General features: G+C 43.1%; 1 protein-coding gene across 2 annotated transcripts; it reads left to right on the top strand.

Moving 5' to 3' along the window:
* Window positions 1–5280: 5280 nt before the first annotated feature.
* Window positions 5281–22909, top strand: LOC142765753 (adipocyte plasma membrane-associated protein-like). 2 transcript variants are annotated; one of them, XR_012884382.1, is made up of 9 exons: window positions 5281–5432; window positions 5655–5818; window positions 11107–11219; window positions 11408–11497; window positions 12289–12405; window positions 13565–13871; window positions 15040–15313; window positions 18683–22068; window positions 22117–22909. XR_012884382.1 is itself a non-coding variant. In XM_075867325.1 (8 exons), exons 2-8 carry the CDS (start codon window positions 5706–5708, stop codon window positions 18878–18880), a joined length of 1212 nt encoding a protein of 403 aa, XP_075723440.1. In that variant the 5' UTR covers window positions 5281–5432; window positions 5655–5705; the 3' UTR covers window positions 18881–22909. The 2 variants fall into 2 exon arrangements, 1 of the variants encoding a protein (XP_075723440.1); XM_075867325.1 differs by having other exon boundaries at window positions 18683–22909.
* Window positions 22910–24230: the final 1321 nt, after the last annotated feature.

Consider the following 24230-nt stretch of genomic DNA (forward strand, 5'->3'; position numbering starts at 1 on the left):
GCAAGTCCTCCAATGGTATGTTTAAAATGTCCAGGAGACTCTTAACGCCAACTTGGCAATTATTGGTAATCAGGTTATATTCGCCCATGTCGGAAAGGCGAGCAAGAGCTCCCGGAACATCTTCCTTCCGCAGGTGATAGTAGCCCACGAGGCGCTACAAATAGAGAAGAAAATAAAAAAAAAGTTACTTAAAAATCCACCCCCTCCTATCCCTATCCTATCGAAGGGGAACTATCGTGTTTTAAGCATTATCAGCAAAAAGGTGCAGTGTGTGCGCGGTGGCTCTCATCTCTCACGCGTACATTGTAGCCCGCGTAGAGAATAAAGGGGTGTACGCTCGATCGCGCACCCTTACCTAGCAGTGGGGAAAATCATACGCCTTTGGGTTTCATGGGAACGATTCTGTTGTAGTTACCGGACGCACAAAGGTCACTGCAATCGTTGCACAGCCTCCGTTTGCGAAAAGGGTGCGCTTTTCAAAACAGCGAAGTAACAACTGAGACGCTTATTCGCGTTCATCTGTACCAGCACGTTTCGGGCGTCATTTCCGTCCGTCCGTCCGCCCATCCATTTAGCTCACTTGACCATTTCGATGATGGGATCTATACCAACATTGGTATAGCATAGATTGACTATGATGAGCATATCTGACTAGTCATAACATAAAAAAGCATGACATCTGTGTCGTGAATGTCATGTTTACATGTCATGGTATTGCTGGTATTACGATGGTTTCGTTCACATGACATATTGCAAAACTTGTATTCTACGACATCACTACATGGCGAACATAGGTGACAGGCCCTAACGTAGAAATCATGACATGCATGGCATGGAAGTCTAAACACCATACGCTAATGGTCTTTTCACTAGCTTCATATATACCAAGTTTGGTATTACTTGACGTGAATGGATGATGAAGGTATACGACTTGTGCAAACATGATAATCATGACACGTGTATCATGTAAGAGCATGGCTACATACCACACTCATGATGCGCTTGCGGCCGGCCTTTTCGCTATCTTCACATATACCACGTTTGGTATTACGTGACGCAAATAGACGACGAAGGTAAATGGCATTTCCAAACATGCTAATCATGATACGCGTGTCATGTAAAACATGACTACGTGGTATAAGCTCTTTCAAGTTCTTGCGTGGTGCCCCGTGTTTCTCACGCACAAATGACGCACGAAACGTACACACAGGTACAGATGAACGCGAATAGGCGTTTCAGTTGTTACTTCGCTGTGTCTGAAAAGCGCGCCCATACAGCGAAGTAACAACAAGAAAAGCGCGCCCATATATATATATATATATATATATATATATATATATATATATATATATATATATATATATATATATATATATATATATATATATATATATATATATATATATATATATATATATATATATATATATATATATATATATAAGGGAAAGAAGTGTATACCTAAGGGCTCGTTTTTCCGTGTTTTAACACAATATTAATGAGGTATAACAGACAGTAATGCCAAGGAATGTACAGGGGAAGTTATTAGAACCAATGGAATGTAAATAAGAAGAAAGAAGAAAGAAAAGTGGATGAAAAAATAACCAGCCGCACTTTTCTTTCTTCTTTCTTCTTATTTACATTCCATTGGTTCTAATAACTTCCCCTGTACATTCCTTGGCATTACTGTCTGTTAGATCTCATTATATATATATATATATATATATATATATATATATATATATATATATATATATATATATATATATATATATATATATATATATATATATATATATATATATATATATATATATATATATACTTCTTGGCCGACCGCTGTGGACCGTGCACAGCAGCCTCGAGCGAACCTCGGATTGGATTTTCTCAACAGCCTGAGTGCGGAAGTGGTTGCTTGCAGTCAGACAGAAGCAGGAATGCAGCAAAGCCGGTTTACTAGCAAAAAGCGGTGGCATGGAGCCTAAAGACGCTGACGATACATAGGCGGCCGACATGCGAATATCAGAAAGCCGACGAAGGCACCGAACTCCCATTTCCTACAACGCAGTATCACGTCTTCATTCAGTATCGGCGTCAACCATGCGAGGACGCCTTTTACGGATACACAAAATTCGTCTGCTACGATGGCTGCAACAGCGCCACTACTTGTACTCGAGCTGCACTACCTTCAAATTCAGTGCATGGTTTTGTCTGAACTGGCCGTGCACGATGCCTGCACTTCTTAAAACGAATGGCCCAGTTCAGAGAGCGCCGCTTTGCACTACAAAAAACGAACAGTGTGATACTTTGCGAACCAGTTCAGGTACTGAATCAAACAGACCTAACAGCTGCGGGCGCGCGCGCTTATCCGCGCCCCTAGCATGATAAGAGGGATGCTTGGGCCAGTTGGTGATTGGGAATCAACATATTTGCACAGCGCAAGATTACGATCAGTTATGGCGTAACTACAGAAGAAGAGACAAGGACAGAAAGAGCGCTGACAAATTTTATTAGCGAGAACGCTAAAATATATACTAGTGACAGAACATTACCGCACAATCGCACAACCTCTTTCGTCACAGTAAGAGAATCATCATCTCATTATATGGTTACAACACCACACTTCAGCGCAATTTCACAATCTATTATGTTAAAGTCAGAAACGATTTCTTTTTTAGTCAGAGCGAGCGAAGGCGTGCTGATACATCGATCACACAACGTTAGCATTTGATTTGCCTCAATAATCTCTCGTACTGTTAGCTGCTGACGGTGTTTGGCTACAACAGTGCACTTTTCGAATTCCGGTCTGCAACCACAATCTCTACAAATTAATAAATGCCCAAATGACCTTGAACAGCTGAGTTACAGTGTTGTAGCTGAGTATACATGGCAATGGTGCTCCTTTAAACGCTCATTCAGGCACCGGCCCGTTTGCCCAACATACACCTTGCCGCATGACAAAGGGATCAAATAAACGACAGCTATCACACATGTTACGAATAGCCTTCATTGTTTGACTGTGCAGCAGCTCCTTCGTGCGGACTAAGCACTCACCGGTTTGCAGAGCGCTGAAAGCTTTTCTGGGGCATTGCCGGGTGCTAGTACTAAAACTAGCGTAGGATATAAGCGACACTTCATTCAGATGTTCGAAGCAGGATAATAAATTACTTCGAGGCATTGTTTATGTTATACTTATTAGCTAGCTTTGGCTGTGAACTTGTTTTAGTGGGTTGGTTCAATTACACTGTAGTTTAATTATAGTTGAATGTCGCGCTTTTGCCGCTTTGCATAGGTTGAAAGCACGGTGGTTGAAAGCGTGAGGCCTCCAAAACTAGCATCCCTACGCGCCACGGAGAAAAGGTGCTACGCGCTGTCGCGATATGTGCTGCCATCTATGAGCAGGTATAACAGGCTTTGTTCCGCTGTGCTTTCGGCTTTTGCTACCGTCGCGGCATCTGGCAACGCTGCCGAAAACATTTACGTATGATCGTGAACGAGTCCCCTGGCTGGGTCGTATTCGCTGCCACTTTTATTACCTGATTGTTGAGCACGAATCGTGCCCGTGCAGCTATTTATACTTAGATTTAGTAATAAAAAAAACAATTATGGTAGAAAAGAGACAATAGTACATATAAACCCTCGTTTGCACGCAGCTCCGTCGCCGGGGGTTGTGGCGTGCCCCTGTAATCCAGCTACTTGGAGGCTTGCACTAGTGGACGGGTTGAGGCTGGGAGTCCTGTCCCATGTTGACTTATGTTGATCGGGTGTCCGCGCTAAGCTGGGCGTCGATATGGTGGCCCCAGGGGAACCCGAGGGCGACCAGGTCGCCTAAGGAGGAGCGAACCGGCCCAGGGCGGAAACGCAGCAGGCAAAAGCTCCCGCGCTCTGCAGTAGCGGGATAGCACCTGTGAATGGGTGGCATGGAGCAGCCCAGCCGATACATTTGGACCTAGTGCTTTTTTTTTTCTTTTTCCAGTATTTGCTTATGCGCAATATTTTTTTTTTTCGTATATAGCTGCTGACGTTGCACTCTTCGCGAACTGCTTCACACACACGTACAAAGCGTCACTAAGTTAGAACGATTAAATGCTACTTAAATTTTATATCACTTTGTGGTATTTGTGTTACATAAGACATTGACGGCTTCAGTGCAGCTTTTCATTTTACTACACTACACAATTCAGCTCATATACTATTCGCATTGAGCTTACTATGCTATTTACACCTGTACACTCCGCGTTGTCATCTTGTTCAGACTCGAAATGTTTGTATCTACTGCAGAATAGGCGCTACGATATACGCTGACATTGTATATGCCTTCGAGACGGCATTGCTTTAGTCTCAGGAGAGGGCCAGGAACCAGCTTGGGACATACTGAATTCGGAGCACATGATTCGAGTACACTATGCATGGCGCATGTGTTACGTCGCTGTGTGGTATGTTGCTCGTAGCCATCTCGTTGTTTTATCGTTTCCACTGGTGTCTGCGCAAGGTCTCCGTAACTGCTGTAGGTGCAGCTGGTTCACAGCACCATGAAATGCACTGAGATGATTGCGAAGCACAATGTTGCGTATGTTATTTGTCGACAACTTGAACGTTTTCTGTGCATGCTTAGCGATTCAGTGTTCGCGCTAAATGTTGCTAGCGCCATCTTTTCGTGTCTTCGAGAGTGAAAAGTCTCGCAATGTTGTCATATTATTGCGAGCGCTGCCTCTCAGACCTTCCTAACCTTGAAATGAAATAAATCTGTGTACGCTGCATCTCCTGATCACACATGTAAATACTGTGTGTGACATTTTGTGTCGGTGCAGAAAGAAAGCGTATCCAGCAACACTCCGGCAACGCATCAGCGCGTCAACTAGTTTTGTTTAACCTTGACACGAGCGAGCGTGAGGCATTTTCCTGAACGGAAACGAGGAAGAAACGACGAGACGTAGTCGACGTTGTTGCGAGCCACATTCTATGCGCTTCAAAATCCTCCATCTCATTTGAGCAGGGGACGCTTAGTCGAACTCGAAATGATAACATTAGAACGAAAGGGATGCCCGCGACTTCTGGAAGCGGGCGTATTCCTAACAATAAAATCCATTGTTTTCAGTTTACTTTACTCCAAGGGCACGCGGTTACTACACCACACCTCCTCGCCACCGGCGGTCCAGCCCAGCCAACTGCAACGACCGCGATGAGCTCGCAGACACGGAAGATAAAATCAAGAGCGCCTAAGCTACACAGCACAGACACGACGAGCTAGAAAAGAAACAGCAGTAAAAGAAGAGTGGGCGCTTCCACGTTTCCTGCCCCGAAGTCCACATCAGCCGTGCGTGGCGTTGGCGGCGCTGTCGTAGCTCTTGCAGCACTTGGTTGTGTCGCGCGCATTCTGTCGCGCTTCCTCGATCTCTTCGCCCAAAAGCGTCCGTTTTTTCACGGAATCAGTGAGTTTACGATTTCGTTCCATGCGTCTCAATGTCGGCTTTTGTATTGGCTTGGCTAAAGCTATGCGATCAACGCCCTACAGAGGCTTGTCAGCGAGTGCGCCAAAAACATGCTGCAGGTGGTTGCCTGCGCGAAGGCGTTAATTACGGTTGATCTGTCCGTTTCTATTTTTACTGATTTGTGCCACTAAGTTTTTTTTTTGTTTTTTGTCTGATCTTCAGGTAGGAGGTGAAAAGGCTCCTTGAGCGGCGATCATCGTTAACAGCGGCATCATGTTGTTCAGGCTACTAAAGTGTGCTTTCCGGTTCTTCGTCTATTTCCTAATCGTCTTTCTCGTGCTGCCGTTCATCCCCCTCTCGCTGGACTTCGAGCCCGTTGCGTACAAGTGAGTTCTTGTTCTTCATTTTCCGCGCATTCTTTCGTGCGTGTCATATTTGACTTGCAGTCGGGATCGCTTCCTGATCAGAATCTCTTGACGGCCACATTTTCGTTAGCATACCTGTCTCACCTGCGCCCAGAAAAAAACGCGATGTCTGCAGCTCTAACCGGTCTGCTCGACTTGAGGGTCTTTTCCTGGAGCGTACTTGTGCCTCACTTTTGACTACCTGATCAATTATTGCGTCACGATTCTTGGATCATGATCGATTCTCCGGGGAATCGTGGTCGTACAAATTACGATCCTGCATTGCGATCCGCATTTGAAGCGGCCTTGTCTCTGTGCCAGACAGCATAAAGAATTAAAAAAAAAAAAGACTAGCCTGGAGACCGCATAGACTGTGAACTCAAGATACGGCCAAGTGCAAGTAGCCGTGATCGCATGATCGAAGGTTCGTTTTTATCGCAGTGTGTCGCACGTGCACTTTCGAAAACAACTCGCCTGGCCAACGACATCGGCTTATCAGTTTAGAGACACCGTATCTATCCCTCTTCCTCTCTCACACACACACAAACGCTTTCCTTTCTTTTTCTGTCTCGAACTGCTGGGTTGTATCTATACGTGGAGCCCGGCCGTAGCTAGGCTGGAGCAATTGTTCTCATGTTGCCTTCATTCTTTTTTTTTTAATCACGCTCCTCGAGATACTAAATGATTGTTTAACGCTGTAAATGCCAGTTCTTCATTGTGCCCGGTGAAATTGAGGGTGTGCAAATAAAATGCAGTTAATGTTACGGTGCTTTGCACTGCAGTTGAATCCGCATGCTATACTAAATCTGAAGGGAATCACAAAAGAGTTTTACATGTAGGTCATTCAGTATCTAAAATATTGTACGTATTGAAAGTGTACTCAAGGGAACATTACTACTGCTCCATATATATATATTCGAACCGACTGTATGTCCAAAAAAGCTTGTCATTATTTTGGCAATCGGAAGAACAACAAGTAACCACAAAATCTGCTTCTCTCAATAATAAACTTTGCTCAATAATAAACTTTACGCTCTGAGCATTGTACTCTATGTGTTTCGGACATCGACTCTTGATTGTTTCCTGTAGCAACGCTGCTACGCGTGTAGAAGCATTGAACTCGTAAACTTCAAAAGTTGAAAGCTGCCTTGCGTAAAAGCAGTGCAGGTCTAGTGAAGAGTCGGCATGGCGTTTTGTAAATGAAATGTTTCTCTTGAATTCATTCCCATTTGTATGTTAGATAGTATTCTCGTGACTGAAGAGGATGATTGTTAAAAATAAGCAGTGCAGGTTAGACGGGCTTATATGTCGCGTTTTAGACATGCATGCCTATGCCTTCGTACCGCAGAAAAGTTAAATGATACTCATACGCTGCAATATTCACAGCATATTTCTATCTATTAATTTTTCTGTGCCTAGCATGTGTTAAAGGTTTCTAGCAACTTGCTTAAAACTGCCACTTTTGAATAAAGCAATCGTGATTACTATTGTTAAGATAAGAACGATCATGTTAAATTATAGAAACAAACTTTTCTGTGATTTTTATGTATATACTTATTTAAAAAATTATTTTTCTTCTGCTAGATTGAGCCACAAGAAAACTAATGGGATTCACAAATAAAGAGAAAATACACAGGATTTATTTGAAAATAAATGCTACAGCCACTGAGCATTGTACAAAGACTGAAAATAGCCAATAATTTTGACAAGTCACTGCTATCTATACAAATACTGCTTGCACAGTTTGCTTATGTACTTTGGCATAAACAATTTTTTAGAACGTGTCAATCAATGCACAGGAAACGAGGAATGTTTAAGTTGTTAACATCAAAATTACGGTGTGCTGTGTAAGACTTGAAGCTAAAAAAAAATCTTCTTTGGTGCGATAGTTTTAGGACAGTTGTATTCTCTATTGCTCGTAGTCAAATTTTACTCTTAGTACACTCATTTTGCATTGATACCTGTGTTGCCACCTGGGAGTTCTCACTTAAAGACAAACTCAAGCTTGTTATGAAGCTTGTCCTGTATGGTATGCAAAAATAAAAGACGAGAGGGGGGCTCGTAGCAGCTGCTGTCATTTAGCAAAAATAGAGCAGTAAGTTTTGCCACTGGAGGGTGTCATTAGATTCGGATTTCAACATCTGAATGTGAGGTTAGTATGTCACATGTTATAATGATAAATACATCGGAACACAAGGACTGTCAAAGTAAAGCTGCTTACAGACATGAATGTATTTACGTTTCTTACATATTGAAATTTCGCTATATTAAAGTAGTTATAATGCCAGTATTTTTGTGGATCGTGTATTAGTCGATCTATTTGTGTTGGCTAAAGTGTGTAAACACTCTGTGCATTTAATATTTCTTTTGCTAGCATAATCACTTTATTTAAGTTATTGATTATTTTAACTTGAAAGGGGCCTGTGTATCTGATACACAGCTATATGACTTCGATGTGTACTGAGTACATTATTTTTCAACTATCTGTGTCACAGCAGGACCTGCCAAGATTTCACACGTGCAAGTGCATTGTCGGGTAGTGAAAGAGTTGCAATCGGCGGGAAATTAGGAGGCTGTCCTTGGTCGCTTTCTGTGACTGCTCGGTTCATTCTAGTACAATTTAGTTTCAGAGAGTTTAATGGAATACTGTAAGGTCAGGTGAAGACATCATTAATAAGCAGGCCACTCACCGATGTTTAAACAAAGTAAAGTGACGCACAAGTGGTATGGATCCCTTGTTCACAACAGAGTAAACACTAAGTAGCAGGTTCTTAAGTGGCACTGAGCATATGACACACAATTCGGTAGTATGTGTGGTTTAGTGTGCCAAATTGCATAACTTTTTTAAATTAACGTGATGCAAAATTTAGCCTCAAAGTCACATTCTTCTTTGTCTCCATAATGTGCGCATTGACCCACATTATCTCGTAGCATGACTTCCTACTAAACCTGCTTATTAGTTGTCATTTCATTGTGAACAGGGGATCTGTCTGGATTTTAAGTCATCATTTTATTTTGTTTAGACATTGGTCAGTCACCTGTTTATCAACAATGGTATGATTTAGTGTTTCCCAAACACTGCACGTATTATAGAGAATAAAGGGGAATTTTCACTGCTGCAATTCCTCGAGCCGGCAACTCTCTCATCATGTTGCCTGTCCTGACAGCTTGGCAAGTTTTTAAAGCAGTGCTCACAGGATCTTGAAGTGTCCCAAGAGAGGCACTTTCTGTTTCCATGGGGTGCGCTATCAACCCTTTCCACACACTGGAGCCAAACATACCTATAATATATTTTTACTTTGATTTAAAATTTCTCGTGGTCCAGCACCTGCAACTAAGCCCCACCGCAACGGGCATTATCGCGACAGGTCAACACACTTCACTCACTGACTCGGTGAAATCTGCGACTTACATGCAGCATAAAACGCAGAAATCACTGTCATAGTTTCTGGAGTACAATTCTTTACGTGAACTATGTGCGACTGACAGTAAACTGACAGCTGTTGCTACTATGTGGTGAGTTGTAGTCTTCCCGTGACGTCAGACTCGTGTGGCAGCTTGGGCTAGTTGGTATGGCATGACGATAGTTATAGCGCGAGACTAGAATGACGACACAGAGACAAGAAGGACACGAAAGACACAAGCGCTCATGTCCTTCGTGTCCTTCTTTTCTCTGTGTTGTCATTCTGTTCTCGCGCTATAACTATCGTCATGTCAGACTCGTGTTGACACGTCATTGCAAAGTCGCCCTCTCGATTCTGAAACTGAAACTGCTATATTAAGGCACCATATTAAACATTTATTCTATGCATTCGCAAGCGCTACGACACATCTTTTTAGGGTTCAGGACACCCATGTTTTCACTTGGAGCAACCACTTCAAGATGTTTCAAATTCATGTCAGTACTTCTGTAATGCACTCGAAATTCGCTCAGACTAAGAGATCTGGGGATAACTGTAGGCTGTACCAAATTTGTATATGTGATGACCAATTGCGTGGTTTTTTGATGTCTGTATACAGTTTGCTGGAAGCAACTGAATGAACAAATGATGAAACGAAACTAAAAGCTAACTGAGCCCAATATCGTGATTCGTACTTCTCCTCCTCTTATGTTTGGGACGACGTGTACTGCTTTCCTGAAGAAGGCAAAGGAAAAACAGCTTTGTTTCTTAGTCTTGCCCCATTGGATAATGACACTGAAATGTTTTATACATAGTAGCCTCACGGCTTAATGGCAAGTACGAAAGAAACAGAAGCTGCAGCATGCTTAATAATTATGATTAATGACAGTCTGTATACACTTACAAGTTCCTACCTTAATTTCTTTTCAACAGCTTAACAAGGTAAAGCTCTTATATGGAGGCAGATTGCTTTTGTATTCTTCTTCTTTTCTTACTCCTGATCCCATTGTGAATGCTGTTGTTTTAATAATGCACTCTGTCATGCATGAGTGGCTACACAACGGGGGCCCATGTAGCTGGTGCCGTTGGCACTGTCAACTTCAGGGTCTCGGTTCGGCAGCGCTCTCTTAGGTGCAGACGTCCTTCGTGCCATCCATGGCATGGTATTATGAGATACGCCTGTGACTTCACAGCGTTCCACAATGATGTACAATAACTCCGTTTTTCGACATTTCTTTTTTTATCTGCCGGAGTGCATCTTGGCAAGTCATCTGCAGTATGTGAATGTAAAGTATGAGGTGGCTTATGATGGCTTGCGTTGTCTAAATTATGTTATGTGCTGGCTAATGTATGCTAATCCTGGCTGTTTTTGTTGGGACGGTAATGTCTGTACAATCTTGATCCAATGACTGAGTTGTTCTTGCACATACACATACAAAACCTGCTCTGGTTATTTAAAATTTCTAATTTCATTCTGAAACTTTGACCCACAGCTTTTACACAAGCGTAACCCTTACCTGCTGGTATGTGAGTAATATAAAAGTGAACACTAAAATGACATTCAAGAGGTCATAGTGGATGGGCACTGTTATCAAGAGTAAAAGTCTTAGTTACACAAAATAATCGATCAGAATGGTACCTCTTGCTAACTGATGCATCACATTTGTATCCGCACTTCTCAAGTCATTATTGCCAAAACACTGTATCCGTGTTCCCTTTTGTTTTGCTAACGACTCTACCTCATCCGTCCTCAGCATGTCTTCTGTGTTCGCGTGTTTTCGTAACTGTGCTTTCATTACTAAGCCATCCATGTTTTTACACCGTTTGGCTAAATGCACCAACTACCTTTTCGCACCCTCTCTGCTCTAGGGTTACACTACCTGAATTCAAGGGTGCATTAGCCCCTAACCAGGCATTGGACAATGTCGAGTACCTTTTCCCGAACCAGGTTGTGGGGCCCGAATCTCTTGAACAACATGGAGGTATGTCTTTGCCTTTGCTGGTTACTCCCTGTCTTGCTGCGTAACTTGTTTATTAAAATTTTAAGTACTAATTGCTTTACGGCATATGATGACATTGCTAAATTTTGAAGCTTTTTTGCACTTGGTGCACGTGATAGGATGCACAGTGATAGTCTAACGTGTGCGAATTCCCGTCTTAAAACTTGCAGGTAGCATCTACACTGGTGTTGTTGGCGGACAGATCTTGAAGCTCACGGGAGCGAAAATAACCCCTGTTGCCAAGTTTGGCAAGAAATGTGGTAAGTGGCCGACCAGCATTTGTTATGTTTATGGTGACGCTAGGGACTGTGAAAATAAAAGGTTGGATTGACCAGCTTTACGAGCTAGCAAGATTATAGACGTGGGTATGTGATTTCCCATCTAAAGATAACAGAATACCAGTTGGGTACATCACAGGGAGCACAGTCAACAAAACATTGTGAACAACTCGGAAGCGTATAGCATGTATTGTTACATTTATAGGCACGCTTGTTCTCATGGAAGTTAGTGGATACAGAGTACTTAACACCCATGTGAGACTGTGCATGCTTAAAAACGGGTCACCGGGTGATTGCCTCTGGAACATTTGTGTAATCACACATAGCAAGTGTCCTGGTTGCCTCTTCCTTGCTTGTTTATGTTTCAACTTATGCCACTGGCACTTGTCAATACTGCGGGTGTGCCTGTTAGCTTCCAAAATGCAGCATGGCTAAGATAAAATGTGCATAAGCGTAGTTGTATATCGTCCATCACGTCACATTTAAATGGGGCTAAATGGAAAACATCACTGTACATGCATTTAGGTGCACAGTACAGAACCCCCGTGTTATCAAAATTTGTCCAGAGTGCTTAACTAATGTGTCTCGTAATCATGTTGTGGTTTGGGCGTGTAAAGGCCCAGAATTTTTTTCATCTGAGAGCCCTAGTCTCTCATGAAGGAGAAGTAGTTGAGAAGTAACATCGGAAGGAGCACTGATGGAATGAATGCTGGCTAGTCACTGTGTCATGAGACGTGATAACGGAATGATCCCACCTTTCATCTTGTGCGCAGAGGGACCATGGGAAGAGGATATTTGTGGTCGTCCACTTGGTCTCCGCTTTGACAAGAAGGGCAAGCTGTACGCCATTGATGCGTACAGTGGCATCCATGTGGTAGATGTTACGAAAGGTGAGTTGTAAGATGTAGAAAATGTAATTGAATAATTTTGACAAAGACTGCCTGCATTCTGAATAGCATTCGTTTTAATGTCTTTATAACACCTTAAAAAATAGCTGTGCCTTTCGGTGCATGCCTTTTTTGCGCACAACTATCGTCTGCCAAGTTTTCATTTCGTTTCTATGAAACTCTGTGCTTGCTAGTGTTTTGTGAGGAATTCAATGACGCACTGTTCAGGCCATTCATGACCTGAACACAGTGGGCCCATGACACTAAAGCTAAGAAAGGCACTCCAGATAAACACGTGACTCCGATATTTTCTCGCACATAACTGGTACAAAATATACAGGGAAATGAGAGGTAAAGAAGGGTTGTGAGTTATACTTGAATTTCAGTGCGCAAGTTGGCATCATGGCACTGCTCGAGGCTTACAAATTTGTACAATACGTTTCTGGTTAACGTGAAAGGTGATTGCTTGTTGAGTGCTTCCTTCAAGGATATTCTGTACGCAAGAGAGCTCTTAAGATAAAATGAGCTGCTAATGCAATATAAACATACATTTACAAGTTATTTAATATACTAAGTAAAATACTCTTTAGTGCTTGTTTGTCATGTGGCACACACTGATTTTTTCATATCTTCTTGCAGTGTATTGTACAGCTAGACATATGGATAGTTATACGTATATAATTGAACGGATGGATATACGGATAGCTATAGCCACAGTTTTGATTGGGAATCGCAAGGCATTGGGCAGTCACTGAGACACCAGTGATGCCAAGCTTGTATTTAGGAAAACTGCTTATACAATGTTTACGAAAGGCTACCATACAAATTTTTTAACATTTGTGATACTTGTACATTTGTGGATTCTGAAAAAAAAAAAAAAAATCCAATATCTGAAACTGCTTTTTCATCTCTCAACTGCCCCAAAATGTTAAACTGCCACTGAAATGTATAGGTATGTATTCTCTATTCGTTGGAGTCCTTGTTCTTGTTATTGATGAAGTGATGACATATATGCATGTATTTATTTGTGTACTTTGCCACATTACTAGTCGTTTAACACTCAGCACTATGTGTAAGTAGTTGTTTGCATGAACTTTTCTGTTCCCATCTTTCACGCTGCTCTCCTACAGTATTTGTTCAACCCCTGCAACGCACATTGCAGGCTTTGTCACGCCGCTCGTGCCCAACGGCATCGATTTGGACGGCCAACCATTGTCGTTTGCAAACGACCTGGTTGTCGACAGTGACGGCAACGTCTTGTTCACCGAGACCAGCACCAAGTGGCCGCTGAAGAAGATCCTCTACTCCGTGCTCGAGCACGAGAACTCGGGACGCGTGCTCATGTACGATGCCAAGACCAAGCGCACCCACATCCTGCTCGAAGACCTCTACTGTCCCAACGGCATTGAGCTGGGTCCGGACGCCGACAGCGTCATCATTGCCGAGCTCACCAAGAACAGGCTGCTCAAGTAAGACTGCTTACGTTGTGCTATCATGTTCACGTTAAACGGGTGCTGACTCAAAAATTTTCAGCTTTGTTTCTTTTTTTTTTTTAATCGAAAGGAAGACCAAGTTCTCAGGAGCCTAACAAATGCACTCATAAAAGTGAGTGCACCCTGAAAAACATCGATTGCCAAGGAGCGAAGGCTGTAAAATCTGGGTATGGTGTCGACCACAGAATCTGGGTGTGGTTTCGTGTAGCGAGTGTTGAGGCATGCATTAAGAACCGAAGCAGGCTACACTACATGGCTTCGTTGTTGAAGGGACACTGAAGGCAACTATTAAGTCGACACTGATTGTTGAAATAGAGGTTCAGAAACCTGGTAGTGTTACTTTTGTGCCAAGGAAGGGCTTATTTTGAAATAAAATTGAGTTTTGGTGATCCACATAGGGCTAGCGCAATTCGAATTACCCGCCTCATCGGCGGGTGATTCATGTCACTGTTGCCGTGCACAACGTTGCTGCCGACACTGTAGTAGCAGTAGAGGGAGCCACAGCAGCAACAACGGCCATTGAACAATTTTTAGCCATGGCCTTGAAAATTGCAGGCATGCTTGGTTAAACTGGGCCCCGCTTGGTGGCACGATCTGTGCAGTTTAACCAGGCCAAAATTGAATTTTTCAACCACTTGAGCCATTCCTCATAGTAACGTCCGGTGGTTCTTTTTTGATGAATCAAACAGAAACACAAACGAAGATCATTTTATTTCATCCCTCGATGCACGGAATATTCTTTTAGTGCAGCTAGATCGACTACTAGTGATTAATTGCAGGCGGTTCATCTGATGTCATCGGCATCATTTTGAGAATGTCCTACTGCGATGTATGTATTCATGTGCATTTACCTTAATTTTGCGGTAAGTAGGGCACTGTTGTTGATAATATTGTCGTTTTAGACGTTGTCATGCATTGTGCTTTCACTCTGACATAAATTGTTGGAATAAACTCTCAGTTGATAGTTCGCACCATGTTTCATGTCCCTCCCTTAGTGGTAGTATAATTTTTTGTCACCACCGTCTTAAGATAATCGACGAGGTGTTGAGATAATTTGATGTGACGTCCACAGCTGCGTTATAGCCACATCGACACTTCCATAACTTCAGGACACAATTAGAAGTGCTCCCATGCTGTCACACAGGTACTACTACCGTGGCCCACACAAGGGCGACCTCGTGGTCTTTGCGGAAAACCTGCCGGGCGAGCCGGACAACATTCGGCGCACGCCACGTGGCGGCTACTGGGTGGCCTTCGCATCAGGCCGTTCCAGTGCCAAGCTCTCGGTGCTGGACCACCTGTCGGCTTATCCACTGGTGCGCAAGTCGGTGGTGCGCCTCCTCTACCTGCTAGGGTCGGCCCTGAAATACGCGACGACCTTCTACAACTGGGTGCCTCTCAAGGACGTTGCATCGAGGGTGAGTGTTCTTGCTCATTAACTGTCCACAGTTCAGCTGTCCACTGTGCTAAGTGCCAGCGTATGTCAATATCCTTAATGGTCATTCAAAATGCATTGACCTATAAGATATGTACTTAGTGACTGATAGTTGAGCTATTTCATCTCCATGTCGCACGTCTTTCAAATGAGAAGCAGCTTATGGTCGAGGCTTGTCCTTTGTCTGTCATCGTAGCCACGCTAGTACTCGGAGTGCCCACTAGATGGCCGTGCGGCAGAGTGCTCGCTCCAATCTCGTGCATGCTCTGGTATGAGTGGAGACCGCTGGCGGTGCTGTGCTGCTCTGTATGATTAAACTGCTTATTCCTTTTGCATTGAGTGCTCCACTGCGGCGTGTGCTGTGGTACGGGTGGAGACTGCTAACGGCGGGCGCTGCGCCGCTCTATATAATAAAAGCGCTTATTCCTCCTAGATGGCTCTGCCGTAAAGCGCTCGCTCCATCCCGGCACGTGCTCCGATATAGGTGGAGATCGCTAGCGGTGCTGCTTTGTATAATAAAACGCCTACTCCTCTCTCTCTTACACAGCGTACTAGTAGCATGAGTGCGGCGTAGACGAGGGTTCGCAAAGCGGCTTTGTGCGCCACCATGAAAGTTTACGATAATGAATAAAAAGCACCTCTTTACAAAACTTCAAGTCGTTCCATGGCTGCTTTGCATACTGCTCGAGTTTTTTTGTGTGTGTGTGTGTCTCGAGTGCAGTTGAAACCGCATATATTTAACCCACGTAGATGTAATTATTGTGCTTAATAAACAGCTGTACAATCCGCTTGAGATATCTTTCAACCTATTTAATAAGGTATGTATCTATTTATCGATTTATAGAACGTAAATATTTTTTATCCTCTCCAGATATGGATTCGACTCTATAAATAGTTTATTTTAGACAGGTTCCCAAAGTTGCTCGATATTTTATTAGTGTACATTGTACGAGGGATACTTTTGATGACATTCCCTTACCCTAGTTAACTTAGTCATGGTGTCCGCAGAAGGCGACGTAACAACGCTACTTAAGAACTACAACAGTGTTTCCAAAGGGTGCAGGTTCGAACCTTGCCGGTGGCAAAGTCTCCTTTCGTCTACTTTAATTTCTGTACACTTTTATGTGAATTACCACGATACAGCTGAAAGCAGGGGTGTACGAATATTTTAACTTAAAATTTTTTTTCTAACGGTGTTTGCTGTTCGAGCCGATACACACCAATATATTACTATTAAAAGTATTGACCCTCCTGAAATAAATATAATAACAGAAAGAAGTGCAATGGTGGAAAATCTACGTGCCGCGTGCAAGGTCTGGCATTTCGGGACGGTGATGTGCGAAACTGCTATTTTTTTCCACTGGTGCTCTGAGTGGTCTCTGAGGGATGAGGTCGATGGGGGGGATCTGCTGACGATGTGCAAGATGGCCATCCATGGTTCCAAGAAGCCAGTGAGCGATGCGATTCGTTGCTTGTGAAGAAGCTTATTGCGATTTTTTTGGTTTCGCATGTCGGCTAGCGCAATTCGCTTGCCCGCAAAATGCGAATTCATCTTGTGAGCGGAGTTAGGCTCATCCGCAACTCTGAAAAGTAAGCTCGGTCGCCGTGTGCGTGGCTGTGGTGCCCGATGTTTCAAAACATGTCATGCCCAATCGCGAGTACAAATAGCTGCCTGCAGTGGTCTTTATCACGGAGTGAAGTTCGTGTGTCTGCTCCTTACTTCGGTGCAAACCGAGAAAGCCAGCTCTCGTATGTCGCTGCTGAGAATGAGCTTTTGACTGGTTATATGCAGTTGGCTGATTCACCGTGCGCACTCGGCGCGTTCCGTAATTCGTCTCTCTCCAAACCCTCCCCGCGTGTCTGCTATAAACACTGCTGCACGGGGTCTTCATAAGTTCGTGCTCGTGCAAAGATGTCTTCACGGGTCTTCACGGTGTTCTCGGGCAAAGATCACATCCCACGGTTTGGGCACGATGCTCGAATGCCTCCAGCCGTTGAGGTCTGCAACCCCATAGTCGTCAGGCCATTCAGCGCAGCAGAGTCGCAGTCAGTGGCGAGCACTGTCAGTGGCGAGTCAGTGGCGAGTCGTAAATTTGAACACCGAACTCGTTGTGTAGGCGCTCGCTGCCGTAGCTGTCAGAGACCCTCGCAATGACCTGCGCCCACCGCTCGGTCGTAGGATCCGCTGACAGAAATGTTCCGGCCCACATCACTAGGCGTTCTCGAAGGAGTGCTTCCCAGAAAACACCACCGTAGCCAGTCCATGTATGTGCCGAGCACTGGCATTCGTCGGCAGCTAGTTTTTGTTTATCTGAGCCGCAGGCACCACGTTGCTTCGCCCGACACATGGGGTCCAAAGTTCTGATAAGCAGAACCTTTAACCACGAACCACGGGTTCCTTGAGTTAATGCTATAGTATACAGTCCGTCCGAGATGCGCGTTTCAAATGTTCGCAACCAGCGCGGAGCACTATCGTAATTTGGTTATTATAATTCTGCTTGCAGCTGCCTAACCAAAGCATATATTCTAAGCGATTGTCGACTCTTCAACACAGAATGAATGTGAGTGCGTCACTAAGCCGCATGCTTGTTGGCAACCATGGCCTTGCCATGGTCAAGCAGCAGACGACGTTCTTCCAGAGCAAGCATCGGACCGATGGCGAGGCGTGCTGGAGAAGCATAGTGTACGCAGCCAATCAGAGGCCTCAAACCGAACTTTAGACATTCACTTTTTGTACACTTGTTCCTGAACGGAGCACCTACCTGAAGCGAGATTTGGGGAAACAGAAAAACTGGCTCTTTCCAATGAGCGCAAAATGGTGGCGCCCAGTTTCACTGTTGTGGAGCTATAATTTTCTAGAATATAATTTACAATATGCTTAGGGAGTGTCTACAGCTTTTTTATGTGATTTTTTCTCAAGGTACTAAAAAAATATGAAAGAGTAGAAAATTATTAGATTAAGTTCACCTTATTATTTGAATTCGCATCACACACAAAATTTTTCTAGTTGCTCAGCTTTATTTAAACAAGTAAAATTAACATTCTATACGTTTTCTTAGTTTTATTGTTTGTGGGCATTGAGTAAGATTGTGTCGGGCGAAGAAAGATGAGTTGTTTAATTTTTTTGTGTGTGTGTGTGTGTATTGAACAGTACTTTTGGTATCGGGCACTTTTTGCATGTAGTGATGCTCATAAAGTGTGCTGGAGATGTAAATTTTTTATAGACAAATGGCAACTGGAAGTGTTACAGCAAGGCAGAATTGATTGGTTGATCTACATGTACTGACGCACTAATGTGCCCAGCAAAGGCAAAGGTGGAACACGTGTCTGATGACCATTCTGTCGTTTCCAGATCGACAACGGCTGGATATTGTACGAGGCGGTGCCCAAGTACGGACTCATCGTGGAACTGGATGCATCTGGCAAGGTCGTCCGGAGCCTTCACTCGCCCGCAGGCAAGATCCACCTCCTCTCCGAAGTGCTCGAGCACGACGGGCACCTTTACCTCGGATCCTTCCGAAACCGCTTCATCGGACGAGTCAAGGCGTGAGAGAGAAACCGAATCGAAAGCCGCATCCACAGCCCAGCCAAACCATCTATTGGGCCGGAGAGCCATTCTCCAATCGCGTCACTTGTGAACGGGAAAGCAGCTGCGTTGAGTGTTCAGCGACAAGGCTGGGATGTCATTTTTCGTGCACAAGGTAATGAGATGCATCTTTTGGCATCCCAAAGGACACCTTGGAAGGAAAGGCTTCTTGAGCATTAACTAGAATGCTTGGGCCTATTTAAACCCCTGCGTGTCCACCATCTGCAACATCCTCCCTTCGTTATCCAGAGGTGATATTGAGTTGCTAGGGATCACTGCTAAAGCCTTAAAACGAGTGAATGTAGACAAATTCTTTGTTGTTCTTTGGCGGTGTGGGTTAGGAGACAAGAATTCAAACTAAAGTTGAGGTTTGGTTGAAGACTTCGTGGAGTTGACATCACCAACTTCACGATGCCTTCATGGTTCATACCTCTAGAACAGTTTTGCAGAGTTGCAACGATGGTTTGCATAGAAACCGACTTAATATTGTGACTCTTAACGCAAACATCAATTAGCTGCCTATCCAGTTTGTATATATAGTACTGGTTTTTATTGAACCAGCTAGGAAAAAATAAGCATTGATGGCATTTGCCAAGTGTCAAATACTCCATTATTCAAGAAGTGTTTTTGAACATTTCACATCTTTGCAGAGTATAGCAAACTATGTCAGATGCTGTCATTTCTGCATGTGCACTCGGCTTCTTTTAATTCATGTTGCTTGGAATGAGACTGCATCTTATTTATCAGAATGTAATAACGAGGTAGGGAGGTTATGAACTACAGCACTTATATGTTACGCACCTTACTTGCCAGATACAAGGACACTCAAACCTCGTTATAACAGTCAGATCTGCCATTAAAATACTTCGTTATATCTGCAAATTCGTTATAAACATGTACTCTTAACACTGTATCTACAACAAAGCTATTTTTTTGTTATTTCGTCATAGCTAGTGATTCGTTATATCTGGATTTGTTATATTTAGGTTTGAGTGTTGTAGCCAAGAGCTAACTCTTAGTGCACAGCTTGAAAGCTTGAAGTGAGCATTTAGAAATCAGTTGCTTGTAAAGCCTTCGTACTGTCGCTTGAGGCACGAGCATATGTCAAGTTTGATTGCATGTTCCATGTCTTGCAGTTCCATCCGAAGCAAAAATTTTAGAATGACTCACAGGCGCTAAATTTAGCAAAAAGGGCCTGCTGCTTAAGAGACGTGCTAAAAAAAAAAAAGGTTTTCTAATGGAACCGCTTTCTCATAAATTAGACAATGCGCAAAATCGCCAATGCATTACTTAATGGTGTTTACGCTGTTTAACCTGCATCGGAAGTGGTTGTTTTTGTTTTGCCATATGAATTGGGAAGGAAAGCAAACGTTTGATGCAGAACTACACAGCTGTTAGTTAATATGTGTAATGTGGATGTCGGCCTTCTAGTGTCAGCATTTGAGAGTGGAGGCAGTAGCAGCGGAATTTACGCCCTGTGAAAATGGGCTTTTTTTTTCCCCAGGTCTCAGACTTGATCTAGGCAAACCAGAACTTTCGTAAACATCTCAATGCAATACTTAGCTGTGCGCGAAACTAACACTTCAATCTTGCCAACTGATAACAGTTGCCAAAGCTTTTGCTAGTGCTAGGTAGAATTACGAGAAAGGTTTGACCGCGTTAGCACATAGTCCTCACTGTTGGAAACTCGTGTGTGCTGTTGGAGAGCAGACCTGACCACATCTTTTTTGAACTGTGTGCTGTCACGCTGAATTTCTCGTCTTCCCGCTCTTCACTAAAGCCTTTTAGCAATGAAAAGAGAGGGTGCAAAAGAGTGCTTGACTTAGGTAAGCTTTCTTCTCGCGCGTGTGTATTGCACCAATTGCCTGGTCACACCGAAGTCGGTAACATGTAGTCATGGTCCTCTTCGTCTCAATTTTCTTTTTGTTAGGTTCTTATCCTTCAAAGATTTTTATCTCTGGGGTCGGCATCTACTCGGGAATTGCTGTTTGTGGCTCCAGCATTACTAGTATAACTGCAGCAGCGACCTTGTGAACTTGCTGCAGTCACAGTTCGATGTTGCTCGAGGCAGGCGCGCGTCGACAGTAGCCATCACTGTTAGTCTTGCACTCTGGGTGGGACAGCCTGCTCAGTTCGTCCTATGTGCCTGTGAAGCCTTAACCAGCGGTGAAGTAGCATCTGATGCTGTCCATCCATTTTGTCACTTGACAACTATCGACATGTCGTATCAGCGTATTGATCAACCTATTGATAATGCATTGATTTCTTCCCTCTGTGCATTTGCCGTCATGAACTGTGGAACTGGTTTGTTATGAGAGATGCTTTGAATATGGGATGCTGTCGAAGCCAAGGAATTCTTCTTCCATTTTTCAGCAGTGAGAAACGCATACCAGGTAGCGTAATGTGTCACAGAAGAGAAAGGGATGTGGTTTGGGGGATCTATCTGAGACTACACCTTCGTCTCATTTTGTGCAGTTGTGTTTTTGAGAACAGTGAATGGGCAGCTGGATGTCTCGTAGATATTATGTGAGTTGCCGTTTTGTAGCAGAACTTGTCATGGCTTGTCCTGCTAAAAAAAGATAAGTATATTGAACGTATCAGTGCTGTTTTATTGCTTTGTGCATTATTATACATTGCTTAAAAATTAACACTACATTTTTCTGTCCTTTCTCAGTTACAAAGCTGTCCCTGTATGCTGGACAAGGGACAGGAATTCATTCACTCGCTAACGAGTTGACGAAGTTTGTGCAGTGAACGCTATAGTTACCACTGTGAATGCACCCGGAATCGTGCATGACCATTTTGTTTTCTTTGCTTTCTTCTAAACGACGTGTCGTGCATCCGTGAACTGGTAAAAGACATTCCAAATGCTTGCTACTGGGCATTCTGTTTGTGTTGATATAGTTTTACCGTGCGTTCTTATTTTTACATGTTTATCAAGAGATTCACGAGAGCTGACACTGCTTGTTCAGTTTGTTGAAGGTTCTTGTTCTACTTCTCCCCAAGTACAAGTTTGCGAGTCATCAAGCATTCCAAAATAGCTTGCATTATTTACATTTTGCATTTAAGGATGGTTTATACTTTTTATTAATACGTACTGCTTGTCATGCAATGAAGCAAGCATGGCACCGTATGAAAACAAATTGAATAAGGCGAGCAATGAAGCAAGCATGGCACCGTATGAAAACAAATTGAATAAGGTGAAAAGCAAACTTTCGCTAACCGTGCATTGCCCAATCTGCTTTTGCGTTTACTGTGCTTTGTGTTGCTTAATCGGTTGCCGAAGGACTTTCGCTCATTCATCAGTTGTTTGTGCCCATGAATTGAGATCGAGACATGTGCGGTGATTGTGACATGTAAGAATTTTTAAATGACCTCTCTTCCATGGACATTAGATTTTTTTTCTCTTGTACTGTGCAATGTCTGTGCATGTTAAAAATATGAGAAGGTTCAAATTTCTTGAGTCCTTCACTGCAGTTTTGGGACGTAAAGTTTCGAATGGTACTACTTTCGCCTTTTTCATTTCCTTTTTTTATAATATTGGGTCAGCATTGCACTCTGAGTTGCAACCTTTCTTTTCAGTGCTTTAAAAATTTTTTGCCATTCTAAATAAGAATTGTCTCGCAATGTGTGCACGCTATTACCTCAGCATGCTTTGCAGATTGTACCAGACACCTGTTATAAACTGTTGCACTGTTAAGTGCAGTGACAGAATTGTTTTTTAGGTTTGTAGATTGTTTAATGTGTGAAACTCTTGGCATGCAACAACAAATTGTGCCAAATACTTTGGCTGTATGTGTACAACTACGTTTGTACGGTCATACAAAGTTCCCAAGGGACGCATGGGTACTTGGCAATACATCGCAATTCTTCTTTTTAAGTGTTGGTTTTTGCTTCATGTATTTCACTTTGAAAGTCACTCTGAGGATCCGAAATTTCTGTATCCACTGTATGAAAAAGAAAGGAGAATATATGCATATATATGCCTTCTTATGTGGTGTGTAACTCTGTGGTTCACTTTTACATGAGAGCAACATGTTGCCGTGACACATGGCTGAAACTCTACCATGCCAGCTATCAAGGATTGAAGGAGAAAGGACAGAGAGATTATCCAAATTCTAAGAACATGGGTATTCTGGCTGCCACCGTTATTGCAGTTGTTTTATGCAAATGGTAGCTGTCAGTGTGATGTCTCCGCAGCTCAGCCACATTTGACTCGAGTGTTACATCGTGCCCTAGTGTTACACCTGCATGCTATAGGAACACTTTCTGAAGGGGTTTAGCACAGTGCTAAACCTTTGGGCGAAATCACCAAGTTTTAGGAAGCGCAGTATCTGCTTTGTTCAGACCAACGCATATGCACAGAAAACTCTACTTTTTATGCACACGCACGTTATGATAGCTTAGCTGTTAAGATGTATTGTTGGCTAATCCTGAGGAAGCACGTGTGATTTCAGTCCATGGCAGCTGCATCCTAGTCAGGGCGGGCCATGAGAACAACCTTGTACAGTGATCACCGCTTGAAACGCGGCATCAAATGTTTTATTATAACAACTGATATTCGCAACAGATCAAAACAATCACTTCACGTCACTGTGAATCAGCCTCTGAAGCTGAAATTGGTTTTTGTAGAAGTGTCTGAGTTGACGTTATACCATTATGATTAAAACCGAAGACGGTGGAAGGGAAAGAACATGTACACTCAAACCACATTTTAACAAAGTTTCATCTTATACAAAAGTAAGTTTATTATATCAAAAAACTGGTTATAAAGGTGTATTCCTAGCATGATATCTATAGCAAGACTTTTTTCAGTTACTTCATTATAAGCAGTATTTCGTTATGTCTGGGTTTCTTATAACAAGGTTTGTGTGCATTAATGACTTAGCCCTGAATTGTCAAGTTTCAATGTGCACTGTAGTTTCATTGAGGTTCACGTGAGAAAACCTCAGGTCATTAACATTATTCCCTAGTCTCGCACTGAAGCATGCCTCAAGACCATAACCTGGTTTTGGCGTGTAAAAGCTAAAAATTAATTAATGTTCTGTGCAAATGTCATGCCTGCAGTGGAAAGTGGAGTGCTGCCCTGGCTCAACTGCAGACCCATTTAAGGGGGCACACTGGTTTTAGACATTTCTTTGTTTACTTTTTCAGTGATCTTAATCAAACTGCACAACACTATGCCGTTTTTTCTTCCGATTTCAAATGTTTAATTAGTTTTTCTGTAACTCATCTTGTTCCTGAGATAACTTAAGTTCACTTCCTAATGTTTAAGGCCACCATGGAAAAAGGTGCTTAATTAAAAGTGATATTT

This window comes from Rhipicephalus microplus, chromosome 6 (assembly GCF_043290135.1).
Source record: "Rhipicephalus microplus isolate Deutch F79 chromosome 6, USDA_Rmic, whole genome shotgun sequence".
In the NCBI taxonomy this organism is placed as follows: domain Eukaryota; kingdom Metazoa; phylum Arthropoda; class Arachnida; order Ixodida; family Ixodidae; genus Rhipicephalus; species Rhipicephalus microplus.